At 45.0% G+C, this 23053-nt stretch overlaps 1 protein-coding gene across 3 annotated transcripts; it reads right to left on the bottom strand.

Annotated features, from left to right (window-relative positions):
- Positions 1–944: 944 nt before the first annotated feature.
- On the bottom strand, positions 945–22952 carry PPM1K (protein phosphatase, Mg2+/Mn2+ dependent 1K). Of its 3 annotated transcripts, none has more exons than XM_069780627.1 (7): positions 22837–22952; positions 18879–19406; positions 18202–18302; positions 10489–10654; positions 9829–9973; positions 8621–8755; positions 945–8148 (listed from the first exon to the last, which is right to left on the bottom strand). In XM_069780627.1, exons 2-7 carry the CDS (start codon positions 19316–19318, stop codon positions 8017–8019), a joined length of 1119 nt encoding a protein of 372 aa, XP_069636728.1. In that variant the 5' UTR covers positions 19319–19406; positions 22837–22952; the 3' UTR covers positions 945–8016. The 3 variants fall into 3 exon arrangements, with proteins under 3 accessions (XP_069636728.1, XP_069636738.1, XP_069636747.1); XM_069780637.1 differs by having other exon boundaries at positions 18879–19386; XM_069780646.1 differs by lacking the exon at positions 22837–22952 and adding an exon at positions 20712–22023 and having other exon boundaries at positions 18879–19386.
- Between the last annotated feature and the right edge of the window lie 101 nt (positions 22953–23053).

The following is a 23053-nucleotide window of genomic DNA, read 5'->3' as shown; positions in this document are numbered from 1 at the left end:
TCACAGGGACGCTCATTACAGGACAAATGCTCCGATTGCAGAGTAACCCGGGAGGCATTTCCCAACTACTGTGAAAGGGCAGGCATGAGAAGAGGGCAAAGCTGCCCAGCGGGTTTCCCAACACACTACCCCAGCTCTTAAAATTCACCTACCTGAGCAGTGATTACTGTATGCTTACCACCATGGGATATATGCATGTATCGAAGAGCTGATCAGCTCCAAACTGAACCGAGCAGTGGATTGGCAACAAAGGATGACAAAAACAGACTCGCTTTAGTCCTAAAAGGAAGAGCTGGGGCTCAGCTGTAGGAAACTGCTAGGACTTCATTGACATCAAGTCTGCTCCTTTCAAGGGAGAAAGAGTAAAAGTAGGCTTGAGTTCAGCTATAAAAGCCGTAGTAATTCGAAATAATAGTGATCTCAGTGTTACTTCCATAGATGAGTTAAAACCCTAAGCTGTTATCTTAAAAGAAATGATAAGGAGAAAAATACCTGAAAAGTTTTGAATCCATGCAGAAGCCAAAATATATTTTTTTATTGAGGAGGCCCAATTTGTTTCTTTCCACTCTGTCACAGGATGACAGCTACCTAGGGTGCTTCCCTGCTTCACAAAATTATTTTTTTAAGACAGACTTGTTTTAGAGAGAGGACTTTCCAGTTTCTTGGTATTGTAATATTTCAAAACATAAAAGACAAAAATAGCAAGTTAGAACACGTTGCTGTGATGCTGAATGCTGATGGAGCACAGAGATAGAAGGTACTTTGCACTGGCTGTCACTGGGTGAATGTGTTTGTAGGCAAAGCCTTGGTTATCAGAAGCTTTTTATGGCAGGGGCTGAGGCCTGGAGCTAACACGACAGTCATGACACAGCTTGAGAAGCAGAAACTTTTCTGGTAGTTTGCAGTGTGGTGGAAGAAGCAAAATCCATTTGTAATAACACAACTCTAGAAGCCAATTCTTTATTAAAAGATCTTTTAAGCATTCCAGTACAAACTTATCTGCTCCACTGTAGCTTTGAGTTGATGAAGATGAACAAACATTTAAAAAAAAAAAGGCAAAATGGACACCACTATAAAATTAGGAAGTAGATGAATTATGGACACCGATTACACCAAACATAAACATCAAACTGCAGGAATTATACACAGTCCTAAGGCAAACTATGTAACGAAAGTATGCAATTGCACTGAAGTCTGTAGTAGGTTATGACACGCACCGCTGCCCAACCACTCGATATCCTGGGTCAAAAGGACACCCCACTGGGTATCTCTGCATTGAGAACAGCAGCTTCGGAACCAAGGAGTACCCAGAGTGTTGCTATACCATACATTCAGTTTGTTGGGTGAGTGACCAATGGACCCAGCAGTGCCCAAATTAATTTATTTAAGAAAAAATTAATATTAAACCAGTTTCACTGGAATCTGTTGTTTTGTGCTTCTCCCTTAGCTAGAAATCCCAATGCCTTTGATCACAGTACATCCACCTGCTGAGACAAGAAAAGGTGATCTGATACCCTGATCCTGTGGAAGTCAGCAGAAATCCTCCAGTGACTCTAAGCTCATCACAATTTTCATTTCCCCAAGTATGTAAAAAGAAGTAATATTGCTGATTTCTCTCTGCACCCCCCTTCTCAACCACAAAGTGTGCTCCCTGATTATTCTCCAGGAAAAGGGACTGATTGTATCGAGGACCCTGTATTAAACAAACTATTAGATCTCATCCCCATTTCAATCCCTTGCACTATGTTCACCTTCCAGAGATACCAGCTCTCCTAAATCAAGGCTGCAAATGACATTTTAGCGAGTTCCCTCTGCAAGGCATGAAACCGCCCTTTCCAGGTGGTGGAGAGACCGAGCTGGAACTCCAGTTGCAGGCTCAACACCTCTCCTAGTAAATCTTCCAGCAACACCAGGCCCCCCAGTGCCTTTCATATCCTCACAGTAAAAATTAGTATCTAGCTGGACGGCATTTTTGCCTTTCTGCACCTATAGCCCACCCTCCTGCAGTGCCTGTACAGTGAGAGAGATCACTGCTCCAGGGGCAGTCTTCAGGCAAGAAAATACTCTTACCAGATCCAATGGAGTTCACAATCCATCCCTAAAAGGCAGGAAAAAAGCAAACCCTTGTTACACTTTGGTCAGTAGGTCACCCTTAATGTTCAGTTCAGTCTGTAATAAACAAAAATACCATTCTTTCCATTGAAACAACAGGTGCCCAGGAAAAGACAAGGAGGTAGAGAGCAAACTGAGATTCTGTTTCATTTTATTCAAAGTGTAAGATACCTCTAGTGATCCTTCAATAATAAACCTCTCTGATAAGCAACTGCTGTCGTTAGGACAATTTGTTCTTTGTCCTCAAGTTGAAAGGAGCTCTCTGCTAGGCAAGAGAATTTTGCTGGTCCCTGGGGTGTAAAGCTGGTTGCTTGCAGAGCTACTATAGGCAGCAGGAGGCTTATTGCCTAGATGACAGGAAAAAAACCCTACAAGTACGTATTGGCTCTGGCTGAGGTGGAGTTAATTTTCCCCATAGCAGCATGTTGTGGTTTAAGCCCAAGAGAGCACCACGAAGCCGCTCACTCACTCCTCCCTGCCCCAGGCCCCAGTGGGATGAGGAGAAAATACAAAGGCAGGCTCGTGGGTCGAGATAAGGACTGGGAGGGATCACTCACCACTTATGGTCATGGGTAAGAGACAGGCTCAACTTGGGGAAGAAACAAGATCAATTTAATTTACTACAAATCAAAACAAAACAAGGATATTAGGAAGTAAAAACCAAACCTTAGAACACCTTCCCCCACCCCTCCCTCCTTCCCAGCTCAACTCCACTCCTGGTTCTCTCCACCTCTTCCCCCCCCCAGCAGCACAGGGCAACAGGGGACAGGGGTTGGGTTCAGCTCCTCACACTTTGTCTCTGCTGCTCCTTCCTCCTCAGGGGGAGGACTCCTCACTCCTCCCCTGCTCCACCGTGGGGTCCCTCCCACAGCAGACAGTCCTTCACAAACTTCTCCAGCATGGGTCCTTCCCACGGGCTGCAGTCCTTCAGGAACACACTGCTCCAGCACGGGCTTTCCCATGGAGGCACGGCCATCTTTGGGGGTATCCACCTGCTCTGGCATGGGGTCCTCCACAGGCTGCAGGTGGGCATCTGTTCCCCCACTCCCCTCCATGGGCTGGGGGGGGACAGCCTGCCGTCTCACCATGGGCTGCAGGGGCATCCCCTCCTCTGGCACACCTCCTCCCCTCCTTCTTCACCGACCTCGGTATCTGCAGAGGTGTTCCTCTCACATTCCAATCCCACTACTCACTGCAGGTTCCCCTTCTTAAATGTTTGTTATCCCAGAGGCACTACCACCATCGCTGATGGGCTCGACCTTGGCCAGAGGTCCAACTTGGAGCCGGGGAAGCTTCTAGCAGCTTCTCACAGGAGCCACCCCTGCAGCCCCTCCCCTGCTACCAAAACCCCACCACACAGCCCTCACAGTATTGGTAGCTAGAAAGGTGCTGATAACACACCAGTGTTTTGGCTACTGCTGAGCAGTGCTCCTACAGCATCAAGGCTGTCTCTCCGACATTCCCCCCTCACCAGTAGGCTGGGGGGTGGGCAAGATCTTGGGAGGGGACACAGCCAGGACAGCTGACCCAAAATGACCAAAGGGATATTCCATACCATATGATGCCTGCTCAGCAATAAAAGCTAGGAGAAAGGTGAGGGGGGCATTCGTTATTATGAGATTTGTCTTCTGGAGCAACCGCTATGCATGCTGAAGCCCTGCTTCCCAGGAAGTGGCTGGACATTGCTTGCTGATGGGAAATAGAGAATACATCTTTTGTTTTCCCTTGCTTCTGCTTTATTAAAGTGTCTTTATCTTGACCCATGAGGGTTTTTTTCTCCATCTTATTTTCTCCCCTGCCATCCTGCTGAGGAGGGAATTGATAGAGCAGCTTGGTGTGGGCACCTGGCAGCCAGCCAAGGTCAACCCACCACAAAGTACAGCTTCATCACAGCAGAGCAGTACCTAGCTCTGGTGGTACTATGCCCCTATGCCAAGAGGTTTGCTGGCCAGATGTTACCACAGCACTGCTAATTTGATCCCTTGTTACCGCTACGACAAACCATTTCCATTTTCCCCAACATGGCTTTACTCCACTGACTTCATAGTCCATACACTCCAAATTCAGTGCCATACACCTCTGTCTCAACACATGAATGCGTGGGCAAAGCTCACTGTGCCAACACAGTATGTGTCAAAACAGCCCCAAAACTGATGCAAGGGCAGTGACTTATTCTGACTCTTCAGTGAGAAGTGTCAAATCATGAAAAATCCATCACCCAAGAAATGGCAGGGTTTTCCCAATTTCTTGGAGAAAAACAAGGTTTGGTGCAGCTGCCACTAAATCTTAGGGCAGTTCACTGTCATCTTGGTAGGAAAAAGCAGCATTGTGGTTCAGGAGGCAGAAACCAACAATGCTGGTAATGGCATTTCTACAAAACACTATGCTTTTCAAGCTGGCACTGAGAGTCTTGTCATGTGCAGCAGGAAATAGGGAATCCACACAAATTAGTGTAAAGGTACCTCTGTACTTAATGGAAGAAGGAACAGGCAGACTATTGGGCCACTTGGCAAAGCATTTCCTCTTCATTAGTAGCTCATTTACTTCAGAATGAGATGCAGAAAACTAGAGTGGACAGGCAGGGAATAACTTGTACGTAAGAAATGTACCTCTGTAATTTCCTGTCAGTTACTGATTCGTTTTTGCTTAGAGCAAAATGGCTCATATATTAGTTTTATGTACATGCTAATTTATTTGTGAAGTTTATTGGTAGCTATACAAAGTGCCTGTGAAATACTGGTAAGTTTTCAACTTCAATATAATTAAGTGGTTCCACAGGTAAACCACACTGCATGCTAAATTCTTTCTCCCATCCACTTTCAGGCACTGCATTTCCATGTCAGGAGACATCCCTTCACTGCAGTATGCAATTCTGAAGTTAGCCCTGCTTTGAGCAGGAGGCTAGGCTAGATGACACCCAGAAGTCCTTTCCAATCTAAGTTTTTATGTGATTGTATAAAGGCAGCAATAGCAACTGCCAATACGTTTCTCTAATCATCTCCTATTTTGCAAAGCTTTGTCTTATCCCTTCCTTTATAAAACTTAAAAGAAGTTATGGATGGATCTTTCCTCTGAGAGGCTAACCACTCCATTAGAAGAAATAAAAGCACCCAACCACTTTTGTTCTCTGTCAGGCAACAAGATAGGGATAAAACAAAAATATGCCCCAAAACCTCCAATGAGGAGAAAAACTGTCATTTCATGTTACATCTGGGTCAATGATTAGAAGCTACTCTAACCACCAGGTCATTCCTCTGAGCACCTGCTTTTCATTTGCAATGTTTTTCATTAGCAGCCTGCATTTAATACCATGTCTTCAGCTTGGCAAGTATCCAGCACTGCTCAAAAAAATCAATGTGTACGTGTCACAAACACCCCCAGCGCCCTTAATATCTTCTGTCTGGATAGAAGGCTAGCCAGCCGATCAGAAGTGAGCAGCATTTGGAACAGGACAGCATCGATGGAGCTTGTCCAAATCCCGGCAGCACCAGCACCAGATCAAGCCTGTCTTGACACTTGATACCAAAGCCACCCCACAGCAACTCCCTCTCCAGAGCTTGACTCTTAACCCTTCGCTGTGCCCGGAGTAAGACTCCTGTGTGCTGTGGTTAACCCTTTGCTAGGAACTATCAGACTTGCCGTTTTAGCAGGTCACTTCTTTGGCAGGAGAAAGGCTGTCAGCTGTTCATGCTGCAGTGCAAACTGGTCATAACCGTGTTCCCCAAGCAGCTCTCTGAACCTCTGTCAGGTGCAACCTCTCCTCAAGTGCTTGAGAGAGGCTACGTTATGCCATTTTTGCCACAAATGGGTTGTGGGACTCTTCAAACTTGCCGCAGACTGAGAACCTGCTCTCGCTGGTAACAACTAAAAGTGCCCCTCTGCCTCAGGTAAGCAAGGCTGAGCCCAGGACCACGACCAGCAAACATTCTGACCCCAGGTGAACACTGAACCCCACCCCCGGGGAAAATCTGGGGAGAGAGAAGGGATTATCATTGTAAATGAGTGATGTGCTCCTTACGGAGGCCTGGGCAACAGCATCCAATACAACAGAGATTTACATATACCGACTCACAGGCTCTTTGTACTTATAAACCAAATATACACATTATATACACCACGTAATACACCTGGTGATGGGACAAAACCAGCGTACTCTCTAAACACCTAGTACTTAATGTTGTCAGTACAACACTGTGCTTTGCCGGGTGCTGCTAGGCCTTCAACCAGAGGCAAGGAAAACATACGGAATGACTGCCTAAGGTGTAACCCTGGGCTAAAAGGAAAGGGCTAAAAGTAATGAAGATGCATACTTCACACTGGAAAATGAGAATCAGGCCAGACATCTCAGAAGTATTTTTCCTTATTGCAAGGTGATTTAGTATCAGGCAACTCCTCTTTCACTGTTTTGTTTTGTTTTTATAATTGTGCTGTTGGAAACATCCATGTAACAAAAAATATTGTGGCAAGCCTGAGAAGAGCCCAATTCTTCTCTGCCTGTATTTCATTGCAACAGGGTGACTTGGGGGCCACAGGAGCTGCATACCTGATGTGGAGCAGAGGAAGAAGGAGGTCTGAACGAGGCATGCTGGGACAGATCTTCACCTGCTGCCAACATGTCACCTGCAGACCATGTCACAGCAATGATAAGAGCTGGCTCAGAGCTCTGGCGCCCCATGCCTCACTGGATCCAGACTCCCTCTGGAAAGGGAACTGGAAACGCTTCCTTTAAGTATAAAACTACCTTCTGGTGTCTGAACATCTGACACCTATGAGAAACAATACCCAAAACTTATAAAAATTACCTTACGTTATTATAATGCTCTCTCCTTTCTCTAGCTTGCTTGCTTTGGGCATTTTACAGCTCCCTGTATACCATGAAGAGACACAGGAGATCATGACTAACTGAAAGAAACCTTCAGCAGAGGGCAGGAAAATCCTCATATATTCATGAAGAAATAAACTCTCCTGTCGTACACATCCAAAGAATCTTGATTAGTAAACTCTTTGAAATTAGCTGGTTTTCTTTAAAAAAAAGGAAAAAAAAAGAAATTCAAGTTGATGAAAGTCTCTGGATATCAAAAATGTGCAGCTTTTTCCCTCCTCTGTGCTCCTGTCAAGCACTGGCACACCAAAGAGAAGACAGTGCAAGGGGCTCCTGCGTAGTCCACAGAGACCATACAGGCTTCATACCCAATGGAGAAACGTTCCCCTCTGTCCAACAGCACATGGCTCCAGCCTGCTCTGTCTCCTTGGAAATACAGGATCACAGATGATGGTGGTGAGAGCACAAAGCCCTGCAAAGCAGCACTATCTCACAAGTTGTTCAGCTACACCAAATGCCACTGGCATCAGAACCTAAACACATCTGAAACTTCTCCCTTGTTTTTCACCAGCTTCTCCTGAAGCACAGGGGAGTTTTTGGTGGCTACACAGCAGAGGACAACAACAAACACACTTTCTGTCTACCTAAGAACACTGTGCATTTGTTCCCCCGCGTACAAAGAAGCAAGCATGTGGCTCAGAGACTCAGACTTATGCAGCTGCCAGTTAACTAAGGGTCCTGGGTAATACAAGTAGGTATGAAAAAATTGTGCAACACCTCCAGCCTTAGGTGAAAGCCCAGAGCCTTGTCTATGTGAACAAAGTGATGTGCAGAGCTGCTGGGACTACAAACCCAAAGAAATAGCTGCCACAATGCTGACTGGAATAAATAAATGCAGCAAAATGTGATCAGGCGTAAGCAACAATGGGGCATTACGCACCAAGGGAGCAGTGGCATCTTCTGTAACACTGGGAACAGAAGAGATGGACAAGACACTGAGTCAACCTATGAACAGATGGATGTGTTCTCCTGTAGCACACTGTGTCCAGATTATGGCAGCAAAAGATAGCTGTAGCAGGTCTTCACGCCCACCTCCCGCTGGAAGCAAAACTGCGGCTGAAGGAGAAGTTGATCTCACCATTTTTGTACTTTCCCCACGCTCCAAATGGCACTATGACAACTGTGCTGTTGTCTTCAGTGCCAAATTGCATTGCCTGAGAGAAGAAACAAATTGTCAGCATCATCATCATGCTTGGAAAAGGTAACAAGCGTCTGGCTCCACATGGGACAGCATGCCCTGAGGCCCAAGACTTCCTTGCCCCTTCCCAGCCCTGATGCTGTGTTCTGGGTATGACCCAGAGCTTTCCATAGGATATGCCACCATCCAGAACTCCAGTGAGAAACTGGCTATTTCTGTCTATGCTGATGACGTATTCAGCACAGGAATAAACTGCAGTTACGGTCCCATGCAGTACAGTAGATCATGAGCTAAGCAAGTTAATTGAAATAATGCCTGGCAAGGATGTTGCAAGACCCAGGGTAAAGAAAAGGCTAGCTGGCAGGACTAGTGAATGTCTCAACCAGCATAGTTCAATTCACTTGAATGTGTGGTTGTATACTAATTTTTTTAAAACCAAACAAAAAACAACAACAAGTATTTAGTGCCAAGAGAAGCCCTGGCATTACCTGCTCAGTAACAACATGGGCAGCTTCAGCAGGATCATGGCACTGGTTAATGAAGTCGCAGATCTCCTGACTGTTCACCATGAAATTAATACCGTCTGTGGTAAGGACCAGGAAGCTGTCATCTGCGTGATGCAACTGCAGTAAAGGCACACAGTATGCACAATGATGGAGTGAGTGCCGCAAGGCAAATTAGCTGCCTTCATTTTTTTTATACTCTGTTGCAAAGCACTTTTTCTGGGGGTCCTGCGTGCCCTCCTGCTTTCTGTGCAAGGACAACTGGAACCCGCAAACCCTCAGCTAGCCAAAGGCTGCCCCTTGAACCTTTGAGTATATCTATCAGCCACGCAGACTGTGTTCCCTGTACTGGAGGAGAGCGTCTTAAGGTGCTTTCAGTTCTAGGAAGCAGCCCTCTGAATACACTGAGGGCAAAAGACCAGGCCTGTACATCACCCAGTAAATAAAATGCTTCCATAAACTGAGGATTTCAAGGAAGACATGATAGCACTGCGGTCATCTCCCTAAACCCCTCAGGCCTAGTTAGTGGTGTTTAATTAGGACCAACTGAATATAAGTTCCCCAGGCCCTGGGAGGTGCACTGGGGAAAAGCAACAAACAGAACATGAGCTGAGAGGAGAGCCTTCCTGCAGAAGCGAAGGCAACTGTGCTGAATACCTTCTGGGTGGTTAATTTGTCTTCCAGACAACTACAGAGCTACAGTAAGATGCATGCAACTGCCCTTTCCTCCTCCCTTCCTCCCAAGTGTGCAAGCCTCTACGTATTCTACCTTTTGCGATGACAGCCCATCCATACCCCACCTAGTTCCAGGGATGGTTTTGTATCAGGATTAACCTCAAAATTATTCATTTGACCACAAGCCCCAAACAGACTAACACCTTTGTATTTCAGTAATGGATATCATGTGTTATCTTTCTTCCCTCATCCTATATTGTAACTGTGATAAATGGGATTTAGAAGTTGATCTGGTTGAATTTAGTATCAGGGCCTGATTCTCTTCTGTCCTGTTAGTGTTAATCTGAAATGACTTAATTAGAATTGGTCTCTGGTTACTTCACCACAAATAAAAGACAATGCTTGGCCATCAGGCTTCACCTGGGCACATGTCGTGTGGGTACTGCCACCTGCATCAAATACCTGTGATGCCCCTTAGTCCGAACGTTGCTGTCCCTGTTAAGCAGGCCTTCTTTTACCTGAACCCTTTTTGTTTCTGGCTGGGCTATCACACCACTGTTTTTAAGATCCAAATCTCCTATGCTTCGCGTCATTGCAAGTCTCCCATTCACATGAGGTTGTCCCAAACTGTTCCAGGCAATGAAGCCACCGCACTTCCTAATCCTGTCCAGAGGCACAAAAGAAAAAGCAAATATGAGTTACTGTTTCACACCATTACCCCTGTCTCTATCTACAATTTCTGTCACTAGCTACTGATGCGGAATGGGGTACAGAGGACATAAGGTGGGAGACTGAGGGTTGGCTTTTGCTGTTTGAAGGGCTCCACAGAAGGGATGTGGCTTGGTGGGCTGAGTCCTGACCTGGGAAGCACAGTGCATTTCTTCAGGTCTTGGCTCGAACTTGGCAGTCTTGGACAAGTCTGAACCATGTGGTTACGGCTCTGTACCAAGTCCTAGCTATGCTGACCTTACTGCCAAGACAATTGATGCTCATGCAAGTCCTCTAAATGGAACCAAATTAATTAACTGGAGCTGTGCCACTTTCTGCCAGCTCAGAGGTGGTCTCAGAGTGTTATGTTCAACTCTCTGCTTTCTTCCAGGCCCAACTCAACAGCAGAACACAAGCACATCCTGGCTGAGCCTGTGCCCTGGGAAGCCACATCATCAGCTGACAGGTACCTTTCCTTCTCTTCCTTTCTTTCTGGAGTATGGTCAATGGTGAGTTTCATGGCCTTTCCCTTTCGACACAGCAGGGCACGACTGTCTCCCACACTTGCCACAACCAGCTCAATACCATCCCGGAGCAGAGCCACTGTTGCAGTGGTCCCAGAGTTCATCAGAGTTGCTATAAACGTCATATCAAAGAGAGAGGTTTTAGCACTGCCTTGAAGCATGGGACCATTTATAACAGCAACAGTTTAAATCAGTAAAATGAAGACAACTTGTGCTCTTCATTACCAGTAAGTAACTGCTTTTAAGTTTAAACTAAATCTACATATAAAAAAAAAAAATACAGCAAACACACATGCATGTAGGACTGCGGGGAGAGAGAGGAAGTGGAAAGCGTAAGCGTGTCTGTGCAACAACATGGCTCTATGCAAACAGGGCAAGTGGAGTAAAAGCAGTACAAGGTACAGTGGCTTCCTTTCAGCCTGTAGCAAATAGTTTTTCTGTCCCACTAGCTCACCTCAAGTTACAGGGTTATTGTCCTTATCCCTGGGCACAGTGACTGCACGGGTAGCCCACCATAAAGGTGGTGGCTCTTCCCTTCTTTTAGGTGGTGAAGTGGGCAACTGAGTAACATTGAGTACAGTAGCCCTATGTAGTTCACCAGAAGAGAAACACTAAATCACTCCTTTACATCAGTCTGTGGCATCCTCCCGTTACTGTCAGAGTTGTTACAATCTCCTTCTGCTTCCACCCAGCCTTGGCAAGAGAGGAAGTGTTCAGCCAGCAGGCCGCTGGCTTTTTTCAGAAAGGGATGCTGCTCCCTTCAGACCCCGTCAACTTGGTGGAGGTCCCAGTGCAAAGGTGAAGCTGAATTCTGCCTTGCCTTGTGCCTGCAAACCAATGCAGTCAGCTGGCCAGTGGCTCTCCAGGCAATCTGCCCTGGCCGCTGGTGGGATCACTTGACAGGGGTGTACAGTGACTGCCTAGAGGGCAAAACAGAACCTAGGTGCTGTCTTCCTTCTCTTACAGGTAAGGGAGTAGGCTGAGCTGACTGACTGTGTTCAGGGACTTGGCCAGATTAACTGGTGCAAGTAAATTTAACGGCTTCTCATTTCAATTTCTACAATGCTCTGGAAAAAAAAGAAGTGCTTGAAAAGGAGAAATGTGAATCTGCCTATTTCAGAAAAGATCTGCAGTTTTGTCTGCGGTGAAGGGAATGCCAGAACTATCCAGCTTTCCTTTTTTGTTTGCTTTTTGAAAGGAGCAGTCCCATTTTACAGTTAGTATCTTCCCTTCCTGCAAATTATGCATAGGTAACTCAGTGAGAGGTGCCTGGAAAGCAGTAACTCCTGCTGACTTGAGCTATTACAGTAAAACGTCTGGCCAGGACAAGCTATTGCCTGGAACACATCTGCATTCACAGCCAATGCAAATCCCCTTGAAAGGCCCTCTGTAGGTCTCCTGCATTCTGGGATTTTCCAGTTTTTCCAGGTTTTAAAAGCAGGCCAATTCAAGAGGAGTTTTGGGCTAATTTAGGAATGACAATCCCCAGTTACAATCCTGTTCTCACATGACTAACAGTTAACGATCTTTCTACCACCGCTTCTGCAGAGCTCAGCTACAACTATATGCACTCCTACCTCTGGCCCTGCAGCCCTGACCCCAGGGAGGCAGGATGGATCTGAGACAGGACTGAGCATCTGAGCCCAAGGAATGCCAGCCAGCCCCATCTCTGACCAGCTGCCAGCAAACTACACGCAGCGTTACTGCGGTAACAGAAGCGCAAGTGCTCTGGGATCTCGGCAACCTCTTTCCCCAACCCTGCAAGGTCTCAGCACCCGTTAAGTAAAACAGGGTTGGGAGTAAATTGAAGTGCACAAAGCGCTGAAAGATGCATTGAGCCTTGTTGTGCAGCAAAAGCAGTGAGTTGATGAATACAAGAAAACTCACAAAACAGTCTAAGCTTGTGTTATTATTTAAAACAGGTATTATTACTGCAGTGAGGACTTGGTTTAGCTATACACTTAACCAACGTGTCAGTCGTGAACACCGACCATGGTGACCTAGGTCAAACCTCGGACTATGTTACAGCTGCCATGCAGGCTACTGTACTCAAAACTTTAGATGCTGGTAGCTGCTGACTATTCAGGTAAGCACTGACATCCTGTTTCTACTTCGAAGCAAGGACTAGTCCAGTGCAGGCTCACTTTGAGACACGTTATGAAAGTAAGATGCTAACAAGTACCAGTGCAATTAGAAATTTTAGTAGAACCAGTAAAATACCTGTTTTAGCCAACAGTTAAAAGAAGTTAAATGAAAAACCTACATAAATCTACCTTTTTATTTCACAGAAAATACATTTTATTTAGACGTTAAAATTAATGCAGAACCGCCACTACTCTCCCATTTCATTCCTTGGTTTTGGAACTATGCTGACAAACATAAGCAGTTTCTGAAAAAGTTAAGATCCACAGTCTTGAATTCATAAATGACTGGAAACATTTGGACATTCAGGTGAATCTGCATCTTTCAAGTGCAAACTCTCAAAGAGCTGCTGTCACAAAATCAAGGGATGGTACTAAAGAACAAGTCAAGATATTGTCCAGAATTGTAGCAATGGTCACAGTGACTTGAGATTTATATACATTTATTAGTTAAATAGCACTCCTAGAAAAATAAATGCTGCTCACACTCTCTTCCTTGGAACCAGTTCATGATCTGGGTAGGGGTGCAAGAACATGGATGTAGCTAGACTACAAGCATTATGTGATTTCTAGCACAGCTCAAAAACACAGGAATGATGATGGGATAACATTTCTAATGCTTTACTACAACTGCTACTAGGTTATTTAATAATATCAAAATATGTTGCATCAGCATATATATTGGTTTTAACAATTAAAGAGTTTATTTTGTTTTCCTAACAATATCACTATAAAACTAAGATCTTTCAATAGGTTCTTAACACTCACTGGACAACTTCTACTGCAAGTCATGTCAACTAATGTGACAAAGAGGATGTGGGAACCTTCCAGTAGTCCAGGCTAGGAACCGCCGGACTCCTTCACCTGGGACAAAATTAAGCAGATCTCTCTTTCCACTGAAGCCCAGCATATAGTGTCCAGGGCCTCCAGTTCTAGAGCTGCTGACCAGGTACAGTGTCTGCCACAAATAACACGCACACAGAGGCAAATAGGAAATTCACCCAGGGACTTTGTTCAAACAAAATAAACCTGCAACACTGGAGATGAAAGAATAAGAGCTGCAGAACTGGGGTCACTCTTGGTTTTGCCTGCACTGTCTTTTGCAGGTTGTATAGGAAGTACTTTGAGGTTTACATATGCATCTTTGGCCACGGATAAATCAGCCTTGGTACTTCTGGGGAATTGCCACCATTCTCACCTTCTCACTAAAACTGTGTGACAAAACCACTTTAAATTCAGCTAAAATAAAAGCTACCCACCCCCCACCCCCCCACCCCCCCCCCCCCCCCGTGCCGTGGAGGTAAGTAACCAACCAACAAATCAACTAAAGAATTTTATCAGTGCTAGAGGGCCAGCTGCCTCATATATGGCAAGACTGGCCACTCGGAAGAACATCTTCAGTACAGAATATGGCCCAATCTGTTTCTTCAAGGTAATTTATTTATTTTTATATATATATATTTATATATAACACAAAAATGGGGAGTTTAAACTGGTGCCAAACAAAATGGGGCCATCTTAAAGGCACTGAATAGAAGTATATGAATTGTTCTGACCCACGGCAAAATATGCATAATAAACACTCCTTTAATATTGTAATCAGTATCTTCTAACTTCATTAGATAATAATCAGGGCCCTTGGATAAAAAGGCTGCCTTTGTAATGTCGGCAGATTTATGAAATGTTTAAGTACAATTTCTGCAGCTCTCCCTTTTCCTCAGTGTTGCAGGTTAACATATTCAAAGAAAGAAAAATCATATGTTTGAATGGTAACTTAAAAAAAACCCAAAACCAAAACCCACTACTTTTAAAATTTAGATATTTTAAAATAACTTTTGCTGTTTGCTCAGCATAGTAAGATTCCAGAAGTGCCTTTCAAACACAGATATATCAGTTAATACCTGGCTATGTTTTACTAAGGTGGCTATTCCAGAAGTGAGTGGCCAATGTGATTGGAGTTGGATGCACTGAACGTGGAAGTCAATGGAAAGACTCCATGTTGTTTTCTCTGAGTAGTGGATCTCAGTGAACAGAAGCAGTAGCAGTACCTTCTAGGACCGCACTAGGCCAGGAGAGGGTTTGTCTTTCTTACATTTCTCCAGAGAGGTGCTCAAATTTCCTCAAGCACATGATTCACTTCCTTATTTCTGTCCTTGCTGAGCAAAGCTATTCAGCCTTTACATTTCAGTTTTTATGGCCGGTCAAAAATATCAGAAAATTCTGTCCATCTGTGTCAACAGTTGTCCCGTGGATAATAACATGTTTGTTGGGCATGAGCTTCCTTTACTGTGTCCTATACCTAAGTTCAGCAGTGATTTAAAAGTGACTGGATATATTTAAATGCATGGAAGTGAATGAAAATGCATTTTTGAAGAGATACCAAACACCATGCTTCAGAGCTCAGGCATATCTCTAAGCTATTAATTATTAGAAAGGATTTAGGTGGAGGACAAATTATGCCAGATCTGCCTACAGCAAGTTTCTTATGCTTTTGTGTGAAACAACAGGTACAGATACTGGGCCAGTGTCCAGAGGGCCAGTACAGCACTCCAACAGTACTAGTGAACTGCACGCCAGACACAGTAGCAGTACCTGGAACACATACGCATACTTTTTTTTTATTGGAAGCTCACAGAAACTATTATGCTATGTATTTTACACCTATAATTTCAAATATTCTGTAGTTATAAAGTGACCTACAAAGGGCTGTGCCCTTAAAAACATAGCTAGGTGCTCTAACAAGGCACATCTCTAGTCCTGTTAAATTTGTGCCATTACATGAGGTTTTTACCCCTTAAATAGTACTATAAACAATGCATCAAACAATATCCATGCAATTTTGGCTACAGGGATTTGTCTCAGGACTTATGTTACTTCAAACAGCCAGGCACACATTTTCAAAGCTGGTTGTGTGTTAGTAGGGTAAAACCCTGAACATCCTGAACGTGCACTGGTTTTTTTGCAGATACAGTGAAAGGAGCGAACCCTGGCAGGGTCATCTACTGAACAAGACTAAGCTATCATTTTCCACTTCATCAGCTATGGCCAGGTTTCAAAAGGACGTCAGTCTTGGGGAACGTCCAGTGTATCCCAGATACCCAATGTTACACAACCAGCCACCATTTTCAAGATACTTTAGCAACAGTTTTGACTGTCACATCTAGAATAGCCACAATTAATCAGAAATTTTGCTGGCAAACTGAATCAGTTTGGAAGCAGGCTTCTAGCAAGGATACATGCCAAGCATTGACATTTTACGTAACTTTCAAAACAGCAGCAACAACAGAAATAACAACACCAAGCAGTCAACATAGTACTGAATTATTCTAACAACAAATATGCAAAAAGTTTAATTTGTTCAGAAATCCTTACTTGTCTTTGCACCCTGTTACTCCACTCTGCCTTATATCTTGATTTTCAGCTGGGCAACCAGTCAAGAGCAGAGAGCTGGGCACTTTTAGATCCCACTGGCTCCTGCAAGAGCTTGCAGGTGCTCAGCCTACCTGAGAAACACTGAGTGCTTGCCAGAGCGTGGGCCCTGCGGATGTCTGACAACACTTTTGCCCTCTATTTTGCTTGACCTCATGCTTTTTTAATGAAGAGGGTTTGTCCAGTATCTTGGTAACTGTTACGTAAATTTGCTGGCATTTGCATTATATTTCATTAAGCAGCACCAGTTAGTTAAATGATATGAAAAAAATCCTATATGTGGTTCCAAAGTGCTCAGCTTGCTGCACAACTTGTCTGTCAAATACTGTTGTCACACAGTTCCATAAGTCTCATGTACGAAATGTTATAATCAGAAACCGTTTGCAGAATAGCAGAATAATATGCCAAGTACAGTTCCCAATCCTTCTCCTCAAGGAGCTGCTCTGACACTTAACAGAGGTCACTTCAATGAGCCAAACCAAGAGCTGTCCTACTAACAAAGGGGCGGGGAGGGGGACAAATATAACAGATCTTCATGTTAGTGAAAATGAAAGGTCCTGATCCAGGAAAGCACATAAGTCTGTATTCAGATGCTTTCTTGAATGTGGGCTTTTAAGAAAACATATTTTCAAGGAGGTTCTTGGATGAAAAGCACATCTGTTCTACTGATGTGTCTCTCATGAGCTCAGTTAAAATTTACCGCGTAGGTCAAAAGTGACTCTGGACTTTTTTACCATATCTTTTTTTTAAAGGCTTTCAATATAAAAAAAATAAAATGGGATATAATGGGGAAATGAGCTTTATAGATTTAATCTCCCTTTTTTAAGGACTGCATTTCAGGACTTAAGACTTTTTTCCTGATACCTTACCTTGTATCAGGTAGGAGGAAAGGTGTGTATCCCTCATAGTGCTGCAACAGTCAGGCTACCTGTTCTGCAAGGAAATATTTGAGTCTACCTAGATTTATCTAGCAGTTAAAGTGCAGGAAGCCACTCCATTACTTGACTGTATTCATTCATTTCTTAAGAAAAGTAGCTTGAGAATACAGTATCACTTCAGTCCCTAGAGGGCTTGTTCGTTTCAAGTCCTTCTGGGAGATAAAACATTTACAGTTTTTGTTCTTCTGAAACTACCTCAGTCATTTTGCCATCACCTGCACCAGCAATGGGACAGGTTTTTGCTGGGTTCTTTTTTTTTTTAATTGGGTTTGGTTTGTTGGGGTTTTTTATAAGATTGGCCAAACTGACTCTTAAAATTCTATCTCATGGCTGAGGAAACTCCTGTGACAAAACTGGGATGGGGACCTCTATCTCCTTCCCAATTTACTCTCCATAATCTCTATAACCTCGAGTTGCTGGAACTGGAACTTCAGATGTACTTAGTTGCTAGACACGTATACAAGAACTTGATTAACAGCCAGAACTATTGAGTCTAAAAGGGCTGGTGCGAACTTTACCACAGCCAACCTCGTTTTCCTCTTCACTGCTTTTTTCCCTTTCATGCTCCGCTACTCCTGTGATTCTGTTTGTGCAGGAGCAGTTATCAATTGTATTAATTTTGGGTTACACTCCTCCTCAGGTGCAGCAGCCAAGTTAGAAAGGGGAACTTTTGACACTGTTGCTTTTAATGCATAGGAATAACAGCTTTAAAAAACAAACAAACAAACAAAAACAAACCACAAACAACAACAAAAAAACCCAAACCAAAACCAAACCACCAAAAACCCCAAACCACCCCCCCCCCCCAGGTTTCTTGCACAATGAAGTTAGGCTCCTTGCAAATCTAAATAGCTCTTTGCTAACTTGACACTTTCCTTGACAGAATCATGTTAAGAGAAATTCATTGATGATTATGCTAACATTCAGACTAATAACTCCCCCAGTAAATTTGATTGAGACTTTTTATAGCTTTTTAATTTTAAGGAGGTAAAGCACAACTGTTTCATTTGCCGTAAGTGATCAGAGCAAAATCCTATGTTAAGTAAAACAGTTTTCAAGTATCTTTCTGGACATTTCACTAAAAAACAACTGAGCAAATAAGAAAAACCTTATTCTCCACACTCATACAAGTAGAATATTTTTTCACCTACCATCAGCAGACAGATGAGCATGCCTTTCATATGCTTTGTTTATTTCTAGAAAAGCTTTGTTCAAAACATTTTCCAAGTTCTCCTCCTCAGTAAGAAATTCTCTGGAAACAAACAAGCAAACAAAAAAAATTAAACTTCTTTCCAAGAAATACACATCTTGATCAATCTCTTCCATAGCCTTATCTCCTCCCTGCATGCATTGAATAATGCTGGATTTCAGTGAAAAGGTAATATGATTTTACTAATGACCTGCACTGGCAGCATAATCCTGTAATTTTGCAAATAGATAGAATTCCTTTTCCAAGACCCAGGGATGTGACACAGAGATACAGAAGAGTGTAAGCAAGCCATAGGTCAGTGATCACAGTGACCCCATCTGAAAACAGTCAATTCTGTGTTCCCAGTCCTTTCCTGGAAGGTGGGTACAATCATATTTTCCTCTCTTGTCTTTGCCAGCTTGCCTCAATGGGGCAGGCACCATACAGAATAGGCAGTTCATAGCGTGTCCATTGTAATGGACTGTTCCAGTCCAGTGTTCCGGCTGTCCCGTTGGGCTAGGTGGCTATATAGCCTAGGAGAATTAGTGACAATGTATGACCTACCGGTTCCCTTTCAGTCCTAAGGAAGGAATCTCTACTGTAATTCATTTGATACACATTCACCTGATGCACACTTACTTAATATATTTTTCCATGTACTTATCACAGAAGTCTGCTGCTGCTGCCCCGCCATGTCCATCATATACTGCAAAGTATAGGATATCCTCCGTCAGCTGAGCATAATCAAACCGGTCTTCATTTTCCTTACGCTTCCCAATATGGCTAGCGCAGCCCACGTTGGCCAGGCTGACTTTTGGAATTGGCTTCCCATACTTTATGCTTGGTGGGAGGAGAATAGGTTCGTCAATGCGATTGTCCCAGATGCCAAAGGTGTCCCATGTGGTAGGTCGCCCGCTCCCGTCTGGATCAAAGCGGGAAGCACGGCGCTCAGAAGTGGAGCTGTAGCAGGCGGCTGTCGGACGCTTCTCGTCTTGCAAGAGGCGGGACGTCAGCACGGCTCTCCTTCTTACTTGATACCCTCCGTTTCGTACCAAATTAATTAAAGTAGCTGTTGACATAACTTGTCTTCACAGAGATTCGTAGGAATAAAAGATCAGGAAGAAAAGATATGCAGCTGCTGGAATGTCTTTGAGAACAAAAAGAAAACTGATCAGGAAACAAGAAGCACAGGAAGAGGAATTTTCAGTTACACCATTCAGGAAACAATGTCACACTCGGAGCCCGCTAACCATGCATAGTACAGCACTGCCTAGAAGAAACTACAGAGCAATCTGCATGACTCACTGAGAAACAATCCTACACAGACCAGACCACATCTAATTGAGAGTACTGCAGATAGATCAAGGCAAGGCATTTCTGCTGGCCATCTGCATAATGATATCCTGAATTTTCAAAGGTTGATGAAGTTGTGATGTAGCAAATGAGAGTGATGACTTTGCTCCAGGTCAGCTAAAATATGAATACGTGAAAATATGAGGTAAGGTCATGAAAATGAGCATGTTCAATGCATGCTCTCCAAACAACTGCTGAAACATTTGCACTGTGGCTCCCAGGGGGAAAGGTGGGAGAAATGTATTTGCTTCGATTTTAAAGAGTTTTTTCATCTGCACATGATATTTGGTTCTGTCACATTTATTGAGGACTTGAACAATACTTTTCAACACAGACCTGTGAAGTGAATTGTGATTTTCTTAGGCTATCTGAGAACGACTACTAAGAGTGTATCCATGGACATACACAATTGAACATACAAACTTCCCCACAAAAAAAACCCATGCAGCTCTTTGCTGTTTTGTCCGGCCTGAAGTTCTCTGTCACCTAGCCATGAACTGGGCTCCCTTGGCTAACACTGGCAAGCAAGATCTTTTACTGGCTTCTCGGATCTCTTTTCCAGCCCAGATAAAGTAAACACACCACTTGGCTCAGCACAGATAAAAATTCACTAATGATGATTCACCTAGCATGATGAAAAATGTAGAAAGCTTGGCTTATTTAACCTTTTGTAGAGTAACACCCAACTTGATGAAAATCCAATAGGCTGGGATGCAGTCTGTAGTAAGCTCATGCTGTTAACACCAGAGCAATTTGAACTGGACCATTAGATCACTGTAACTAACCACACTAAATTTAAAGTGAGGGATTTCTAACTTAATTGCTCAAAGTTTGCTGAGAGCAAAATTATGAGTGAAAGGTATTATATGCCATAATAAAGGGATTAACGGTGAATGCCAAAAAAAAAGACAGCAGGATGGTCTGACATAATCAAGCAGCAAAGAGCAATACATGTACCCCAGAGACGCTGTAATTCTGGGCTGGAGTGCCTTGCCATTGTACTTTCCCCATGCCAATCACAATTGCATCTGTAGATCTGAAATATTTGTTAAAACTACGTTTTAAATTACTAGACAAAATCTGGGTGCTTGCAAAAACACACAGTCAAAGGTAACTTACTAAGTGGCTGCTTCAGTAGACAATGGCTGTGACATGAGCTTTCTGGAGGCTGCCATTAAACTTGTTCTTCACAGCTCAAAGAATGTTGCTTTAGAAGCTCTTGGTTTACCTTTCATGCAATTCTTAGATGAAGAAAGGTTTCTTTACTTAGCACTTAGTGAGTAACTGTCAACTTGGCAAAAGGCCGAACATGCTGGGCATCACTGTTGTTGCATCAGATGAATGTGGGCTAGGCCACCAGGTGAGTGGAACCAAACACTTGGAATTATAATATTTTCCATTTTATTGTGGGGTGACAGCAACATCACACCCTTATTTCAGCATACTTAGAGGTATTTAAAAACAGATTTACTTTCTTGAGTTGCTTTTTCTTTTCTGTTACCCTCAACTCATAACAACAGTATGTTAGCTTCCTTCTGTGAAACACAGCATGACCAAATTGAAAGCCTGCCAATTATCAAAACCCACACTTGGGTTTCACTTCTGTCAGCCTGAAAGGAGGACATGAAATGTTAGCTATATTTAGATTTCCTGGTATCCACAGCATGAATCAGAGGATTAATCCAAAATCCCAAGCTAATCAATGCATTTGTTCCCTATCAAATTCAATTCTCAAAAGGCCTTTTTTTCCAGGCAAGTATAAATACTGACAATGGTTTTGCTTTTCAAGTGTCTCTGCAAGTCAGGAGTAGGAACCTGATCTTTAGTTTCTGTGATCTAAATAGTTATGCTTTCAGTTGGATATAAAACAGTCTGTGCTTTCCTAACTGATACGTTTGCAAACAGAGGGCAAGCCTATCTGGGCAAAACAAGGCCGAGTTGTTTAAAAGGGGACACTGGTGTTAAAGCCAAAGTCCAAGATGGACAGTTGTCAATGGAAATCTGTTTTGAGGTGCTCCATCTGATCCTGTTAATCTGTACACATTTAACTTAAAGAAGTAGTTGCTGCAGACAGACACGGAAATACAAAGCTTAAAGCGAACAAAGTGAACGATTAAACTGTAGCTCAACATGCATTGTGCCCCTATTACAGGCTGGCTGCTTCTTGGCAGATGGAAATTTTCCAGACCGCGAGAAGAAAAGGGAAAAAAAAAAGAAACCCGGAAGAAAGAGAAGGCATGCCTGCAGCCCCAGGGGATTAAACGTATTTAAAAAGGAATCCAAAACTCTGAACTCGTCTAAGTGCATCTGCCTTGCATGCTTTCCAAACCCCACAGCTGTGGGCAGTACTGTATGCTTCTGTACCTTAAGCTCGTCTTAAATCAGAGGGTTTTTTAAATCTGTGACAATATAATCTCACCCCCTGCCTGGATAATAAAACTGCGCAGGCGGCAGCAATTTAAAGAGGCTTCTGCTGCCGATTTACGAATTTGTACGCGACCGACCGACTGGGCTAGGACGGGTTTATTCTACGCCTACAAAAGCCGTGCAGCTACGTTGGGCCGCGCCCTCTGAGGAAAAACCGATGTGACCGGCACCGATCCTCCTCGCAAGCCCCTCCACGATGGCAGAGGCGTCTCTGCTGCAGTCCCTTCCCCCCCGGCCGCGGTGAGGGGGTCGGCAGAGACCCGGCAGGCCGACGGCCGCCCCTCCCCGCTCCGCTGCCGCCTTTCTGCCCCACCGGCGCGCGGCCTAACGGCGAGAGCGCGCGCGGGGGACCCAGCCCCGGCCGCCACCCCTCCCCGGAGACCGGCGGTGTCCGTTGGTTTCCTCCCTCCCGCCCGCCGTTCCCTCCGCAGCCGCGGCCGGGGCTGGGGCCGAGCTGCCGGCCTTCCCCCGCCGAGGCTCCGGGGGCTGCACCTGCCGCCGCCGCCGGTGGAAGGGAGCGGTGTCGGTAAGCGGGAGCGGAGCGCGCCTCCTCCCCAGGGCAGGCTCGCTGCCCCCCGCCCCGCGGTCCGGCCCCAGCCGCCGCCCGGAGCCCTGCGCGCCCATCCCGCTCCCCTCGCCGCAAGGGGCGAGCGGGGAGAGAAGTTTCTGAGCCCTGGATCCCCACCCCGCTCCCCGCGGCGGCCGGGGGCGCTCTCCCCTCCCCTCACCCCAGGCCCCGGGCAGACCGGGCCGTGAAGGGACCCCGGCAACGAAACGTCGCCTCGGGGGACCAGTCCGAGGGTGCGGCGGCCCCTACCTGCCTCCGCGCCCGGAGAGCCGGCGGCGGCGAGCTGCGCCCCAGCGGTGCGAGAGCGGCGCTTCCCCCGACCAAAGCCGCCGAGCCGCGGGCCCCGCTGCCGCCCGCTGCCTTTTCCCCCGGCCCCGCCCCGCCGACCGGTCGGAGCCCGCCGGGCCAATCGGGCGGCGGCGGGGGCCGTCCCGCCGCAGCCCTGCCCCCCCCGCCGTCCCCAATG

The sequence above is a fragment of the Haliaeetus albicilla genome, chromosome 1, assembly GCF_947461875.1.
Source record: "Haliaeetus albicilla chromosome 1, bHalAlb1.1, whole genome shotgun sequence".
NCBI lineage: Eukaryota > Metazoa > Chordata > Aves > Accipitriformes > Accipitridae > Haliaeetus > Haliaeetus albicilla.
Note: the sequence above shows the minus strand (reverse complement) of the source record. Positions and strands in the feature narration are given on the sequence as shown.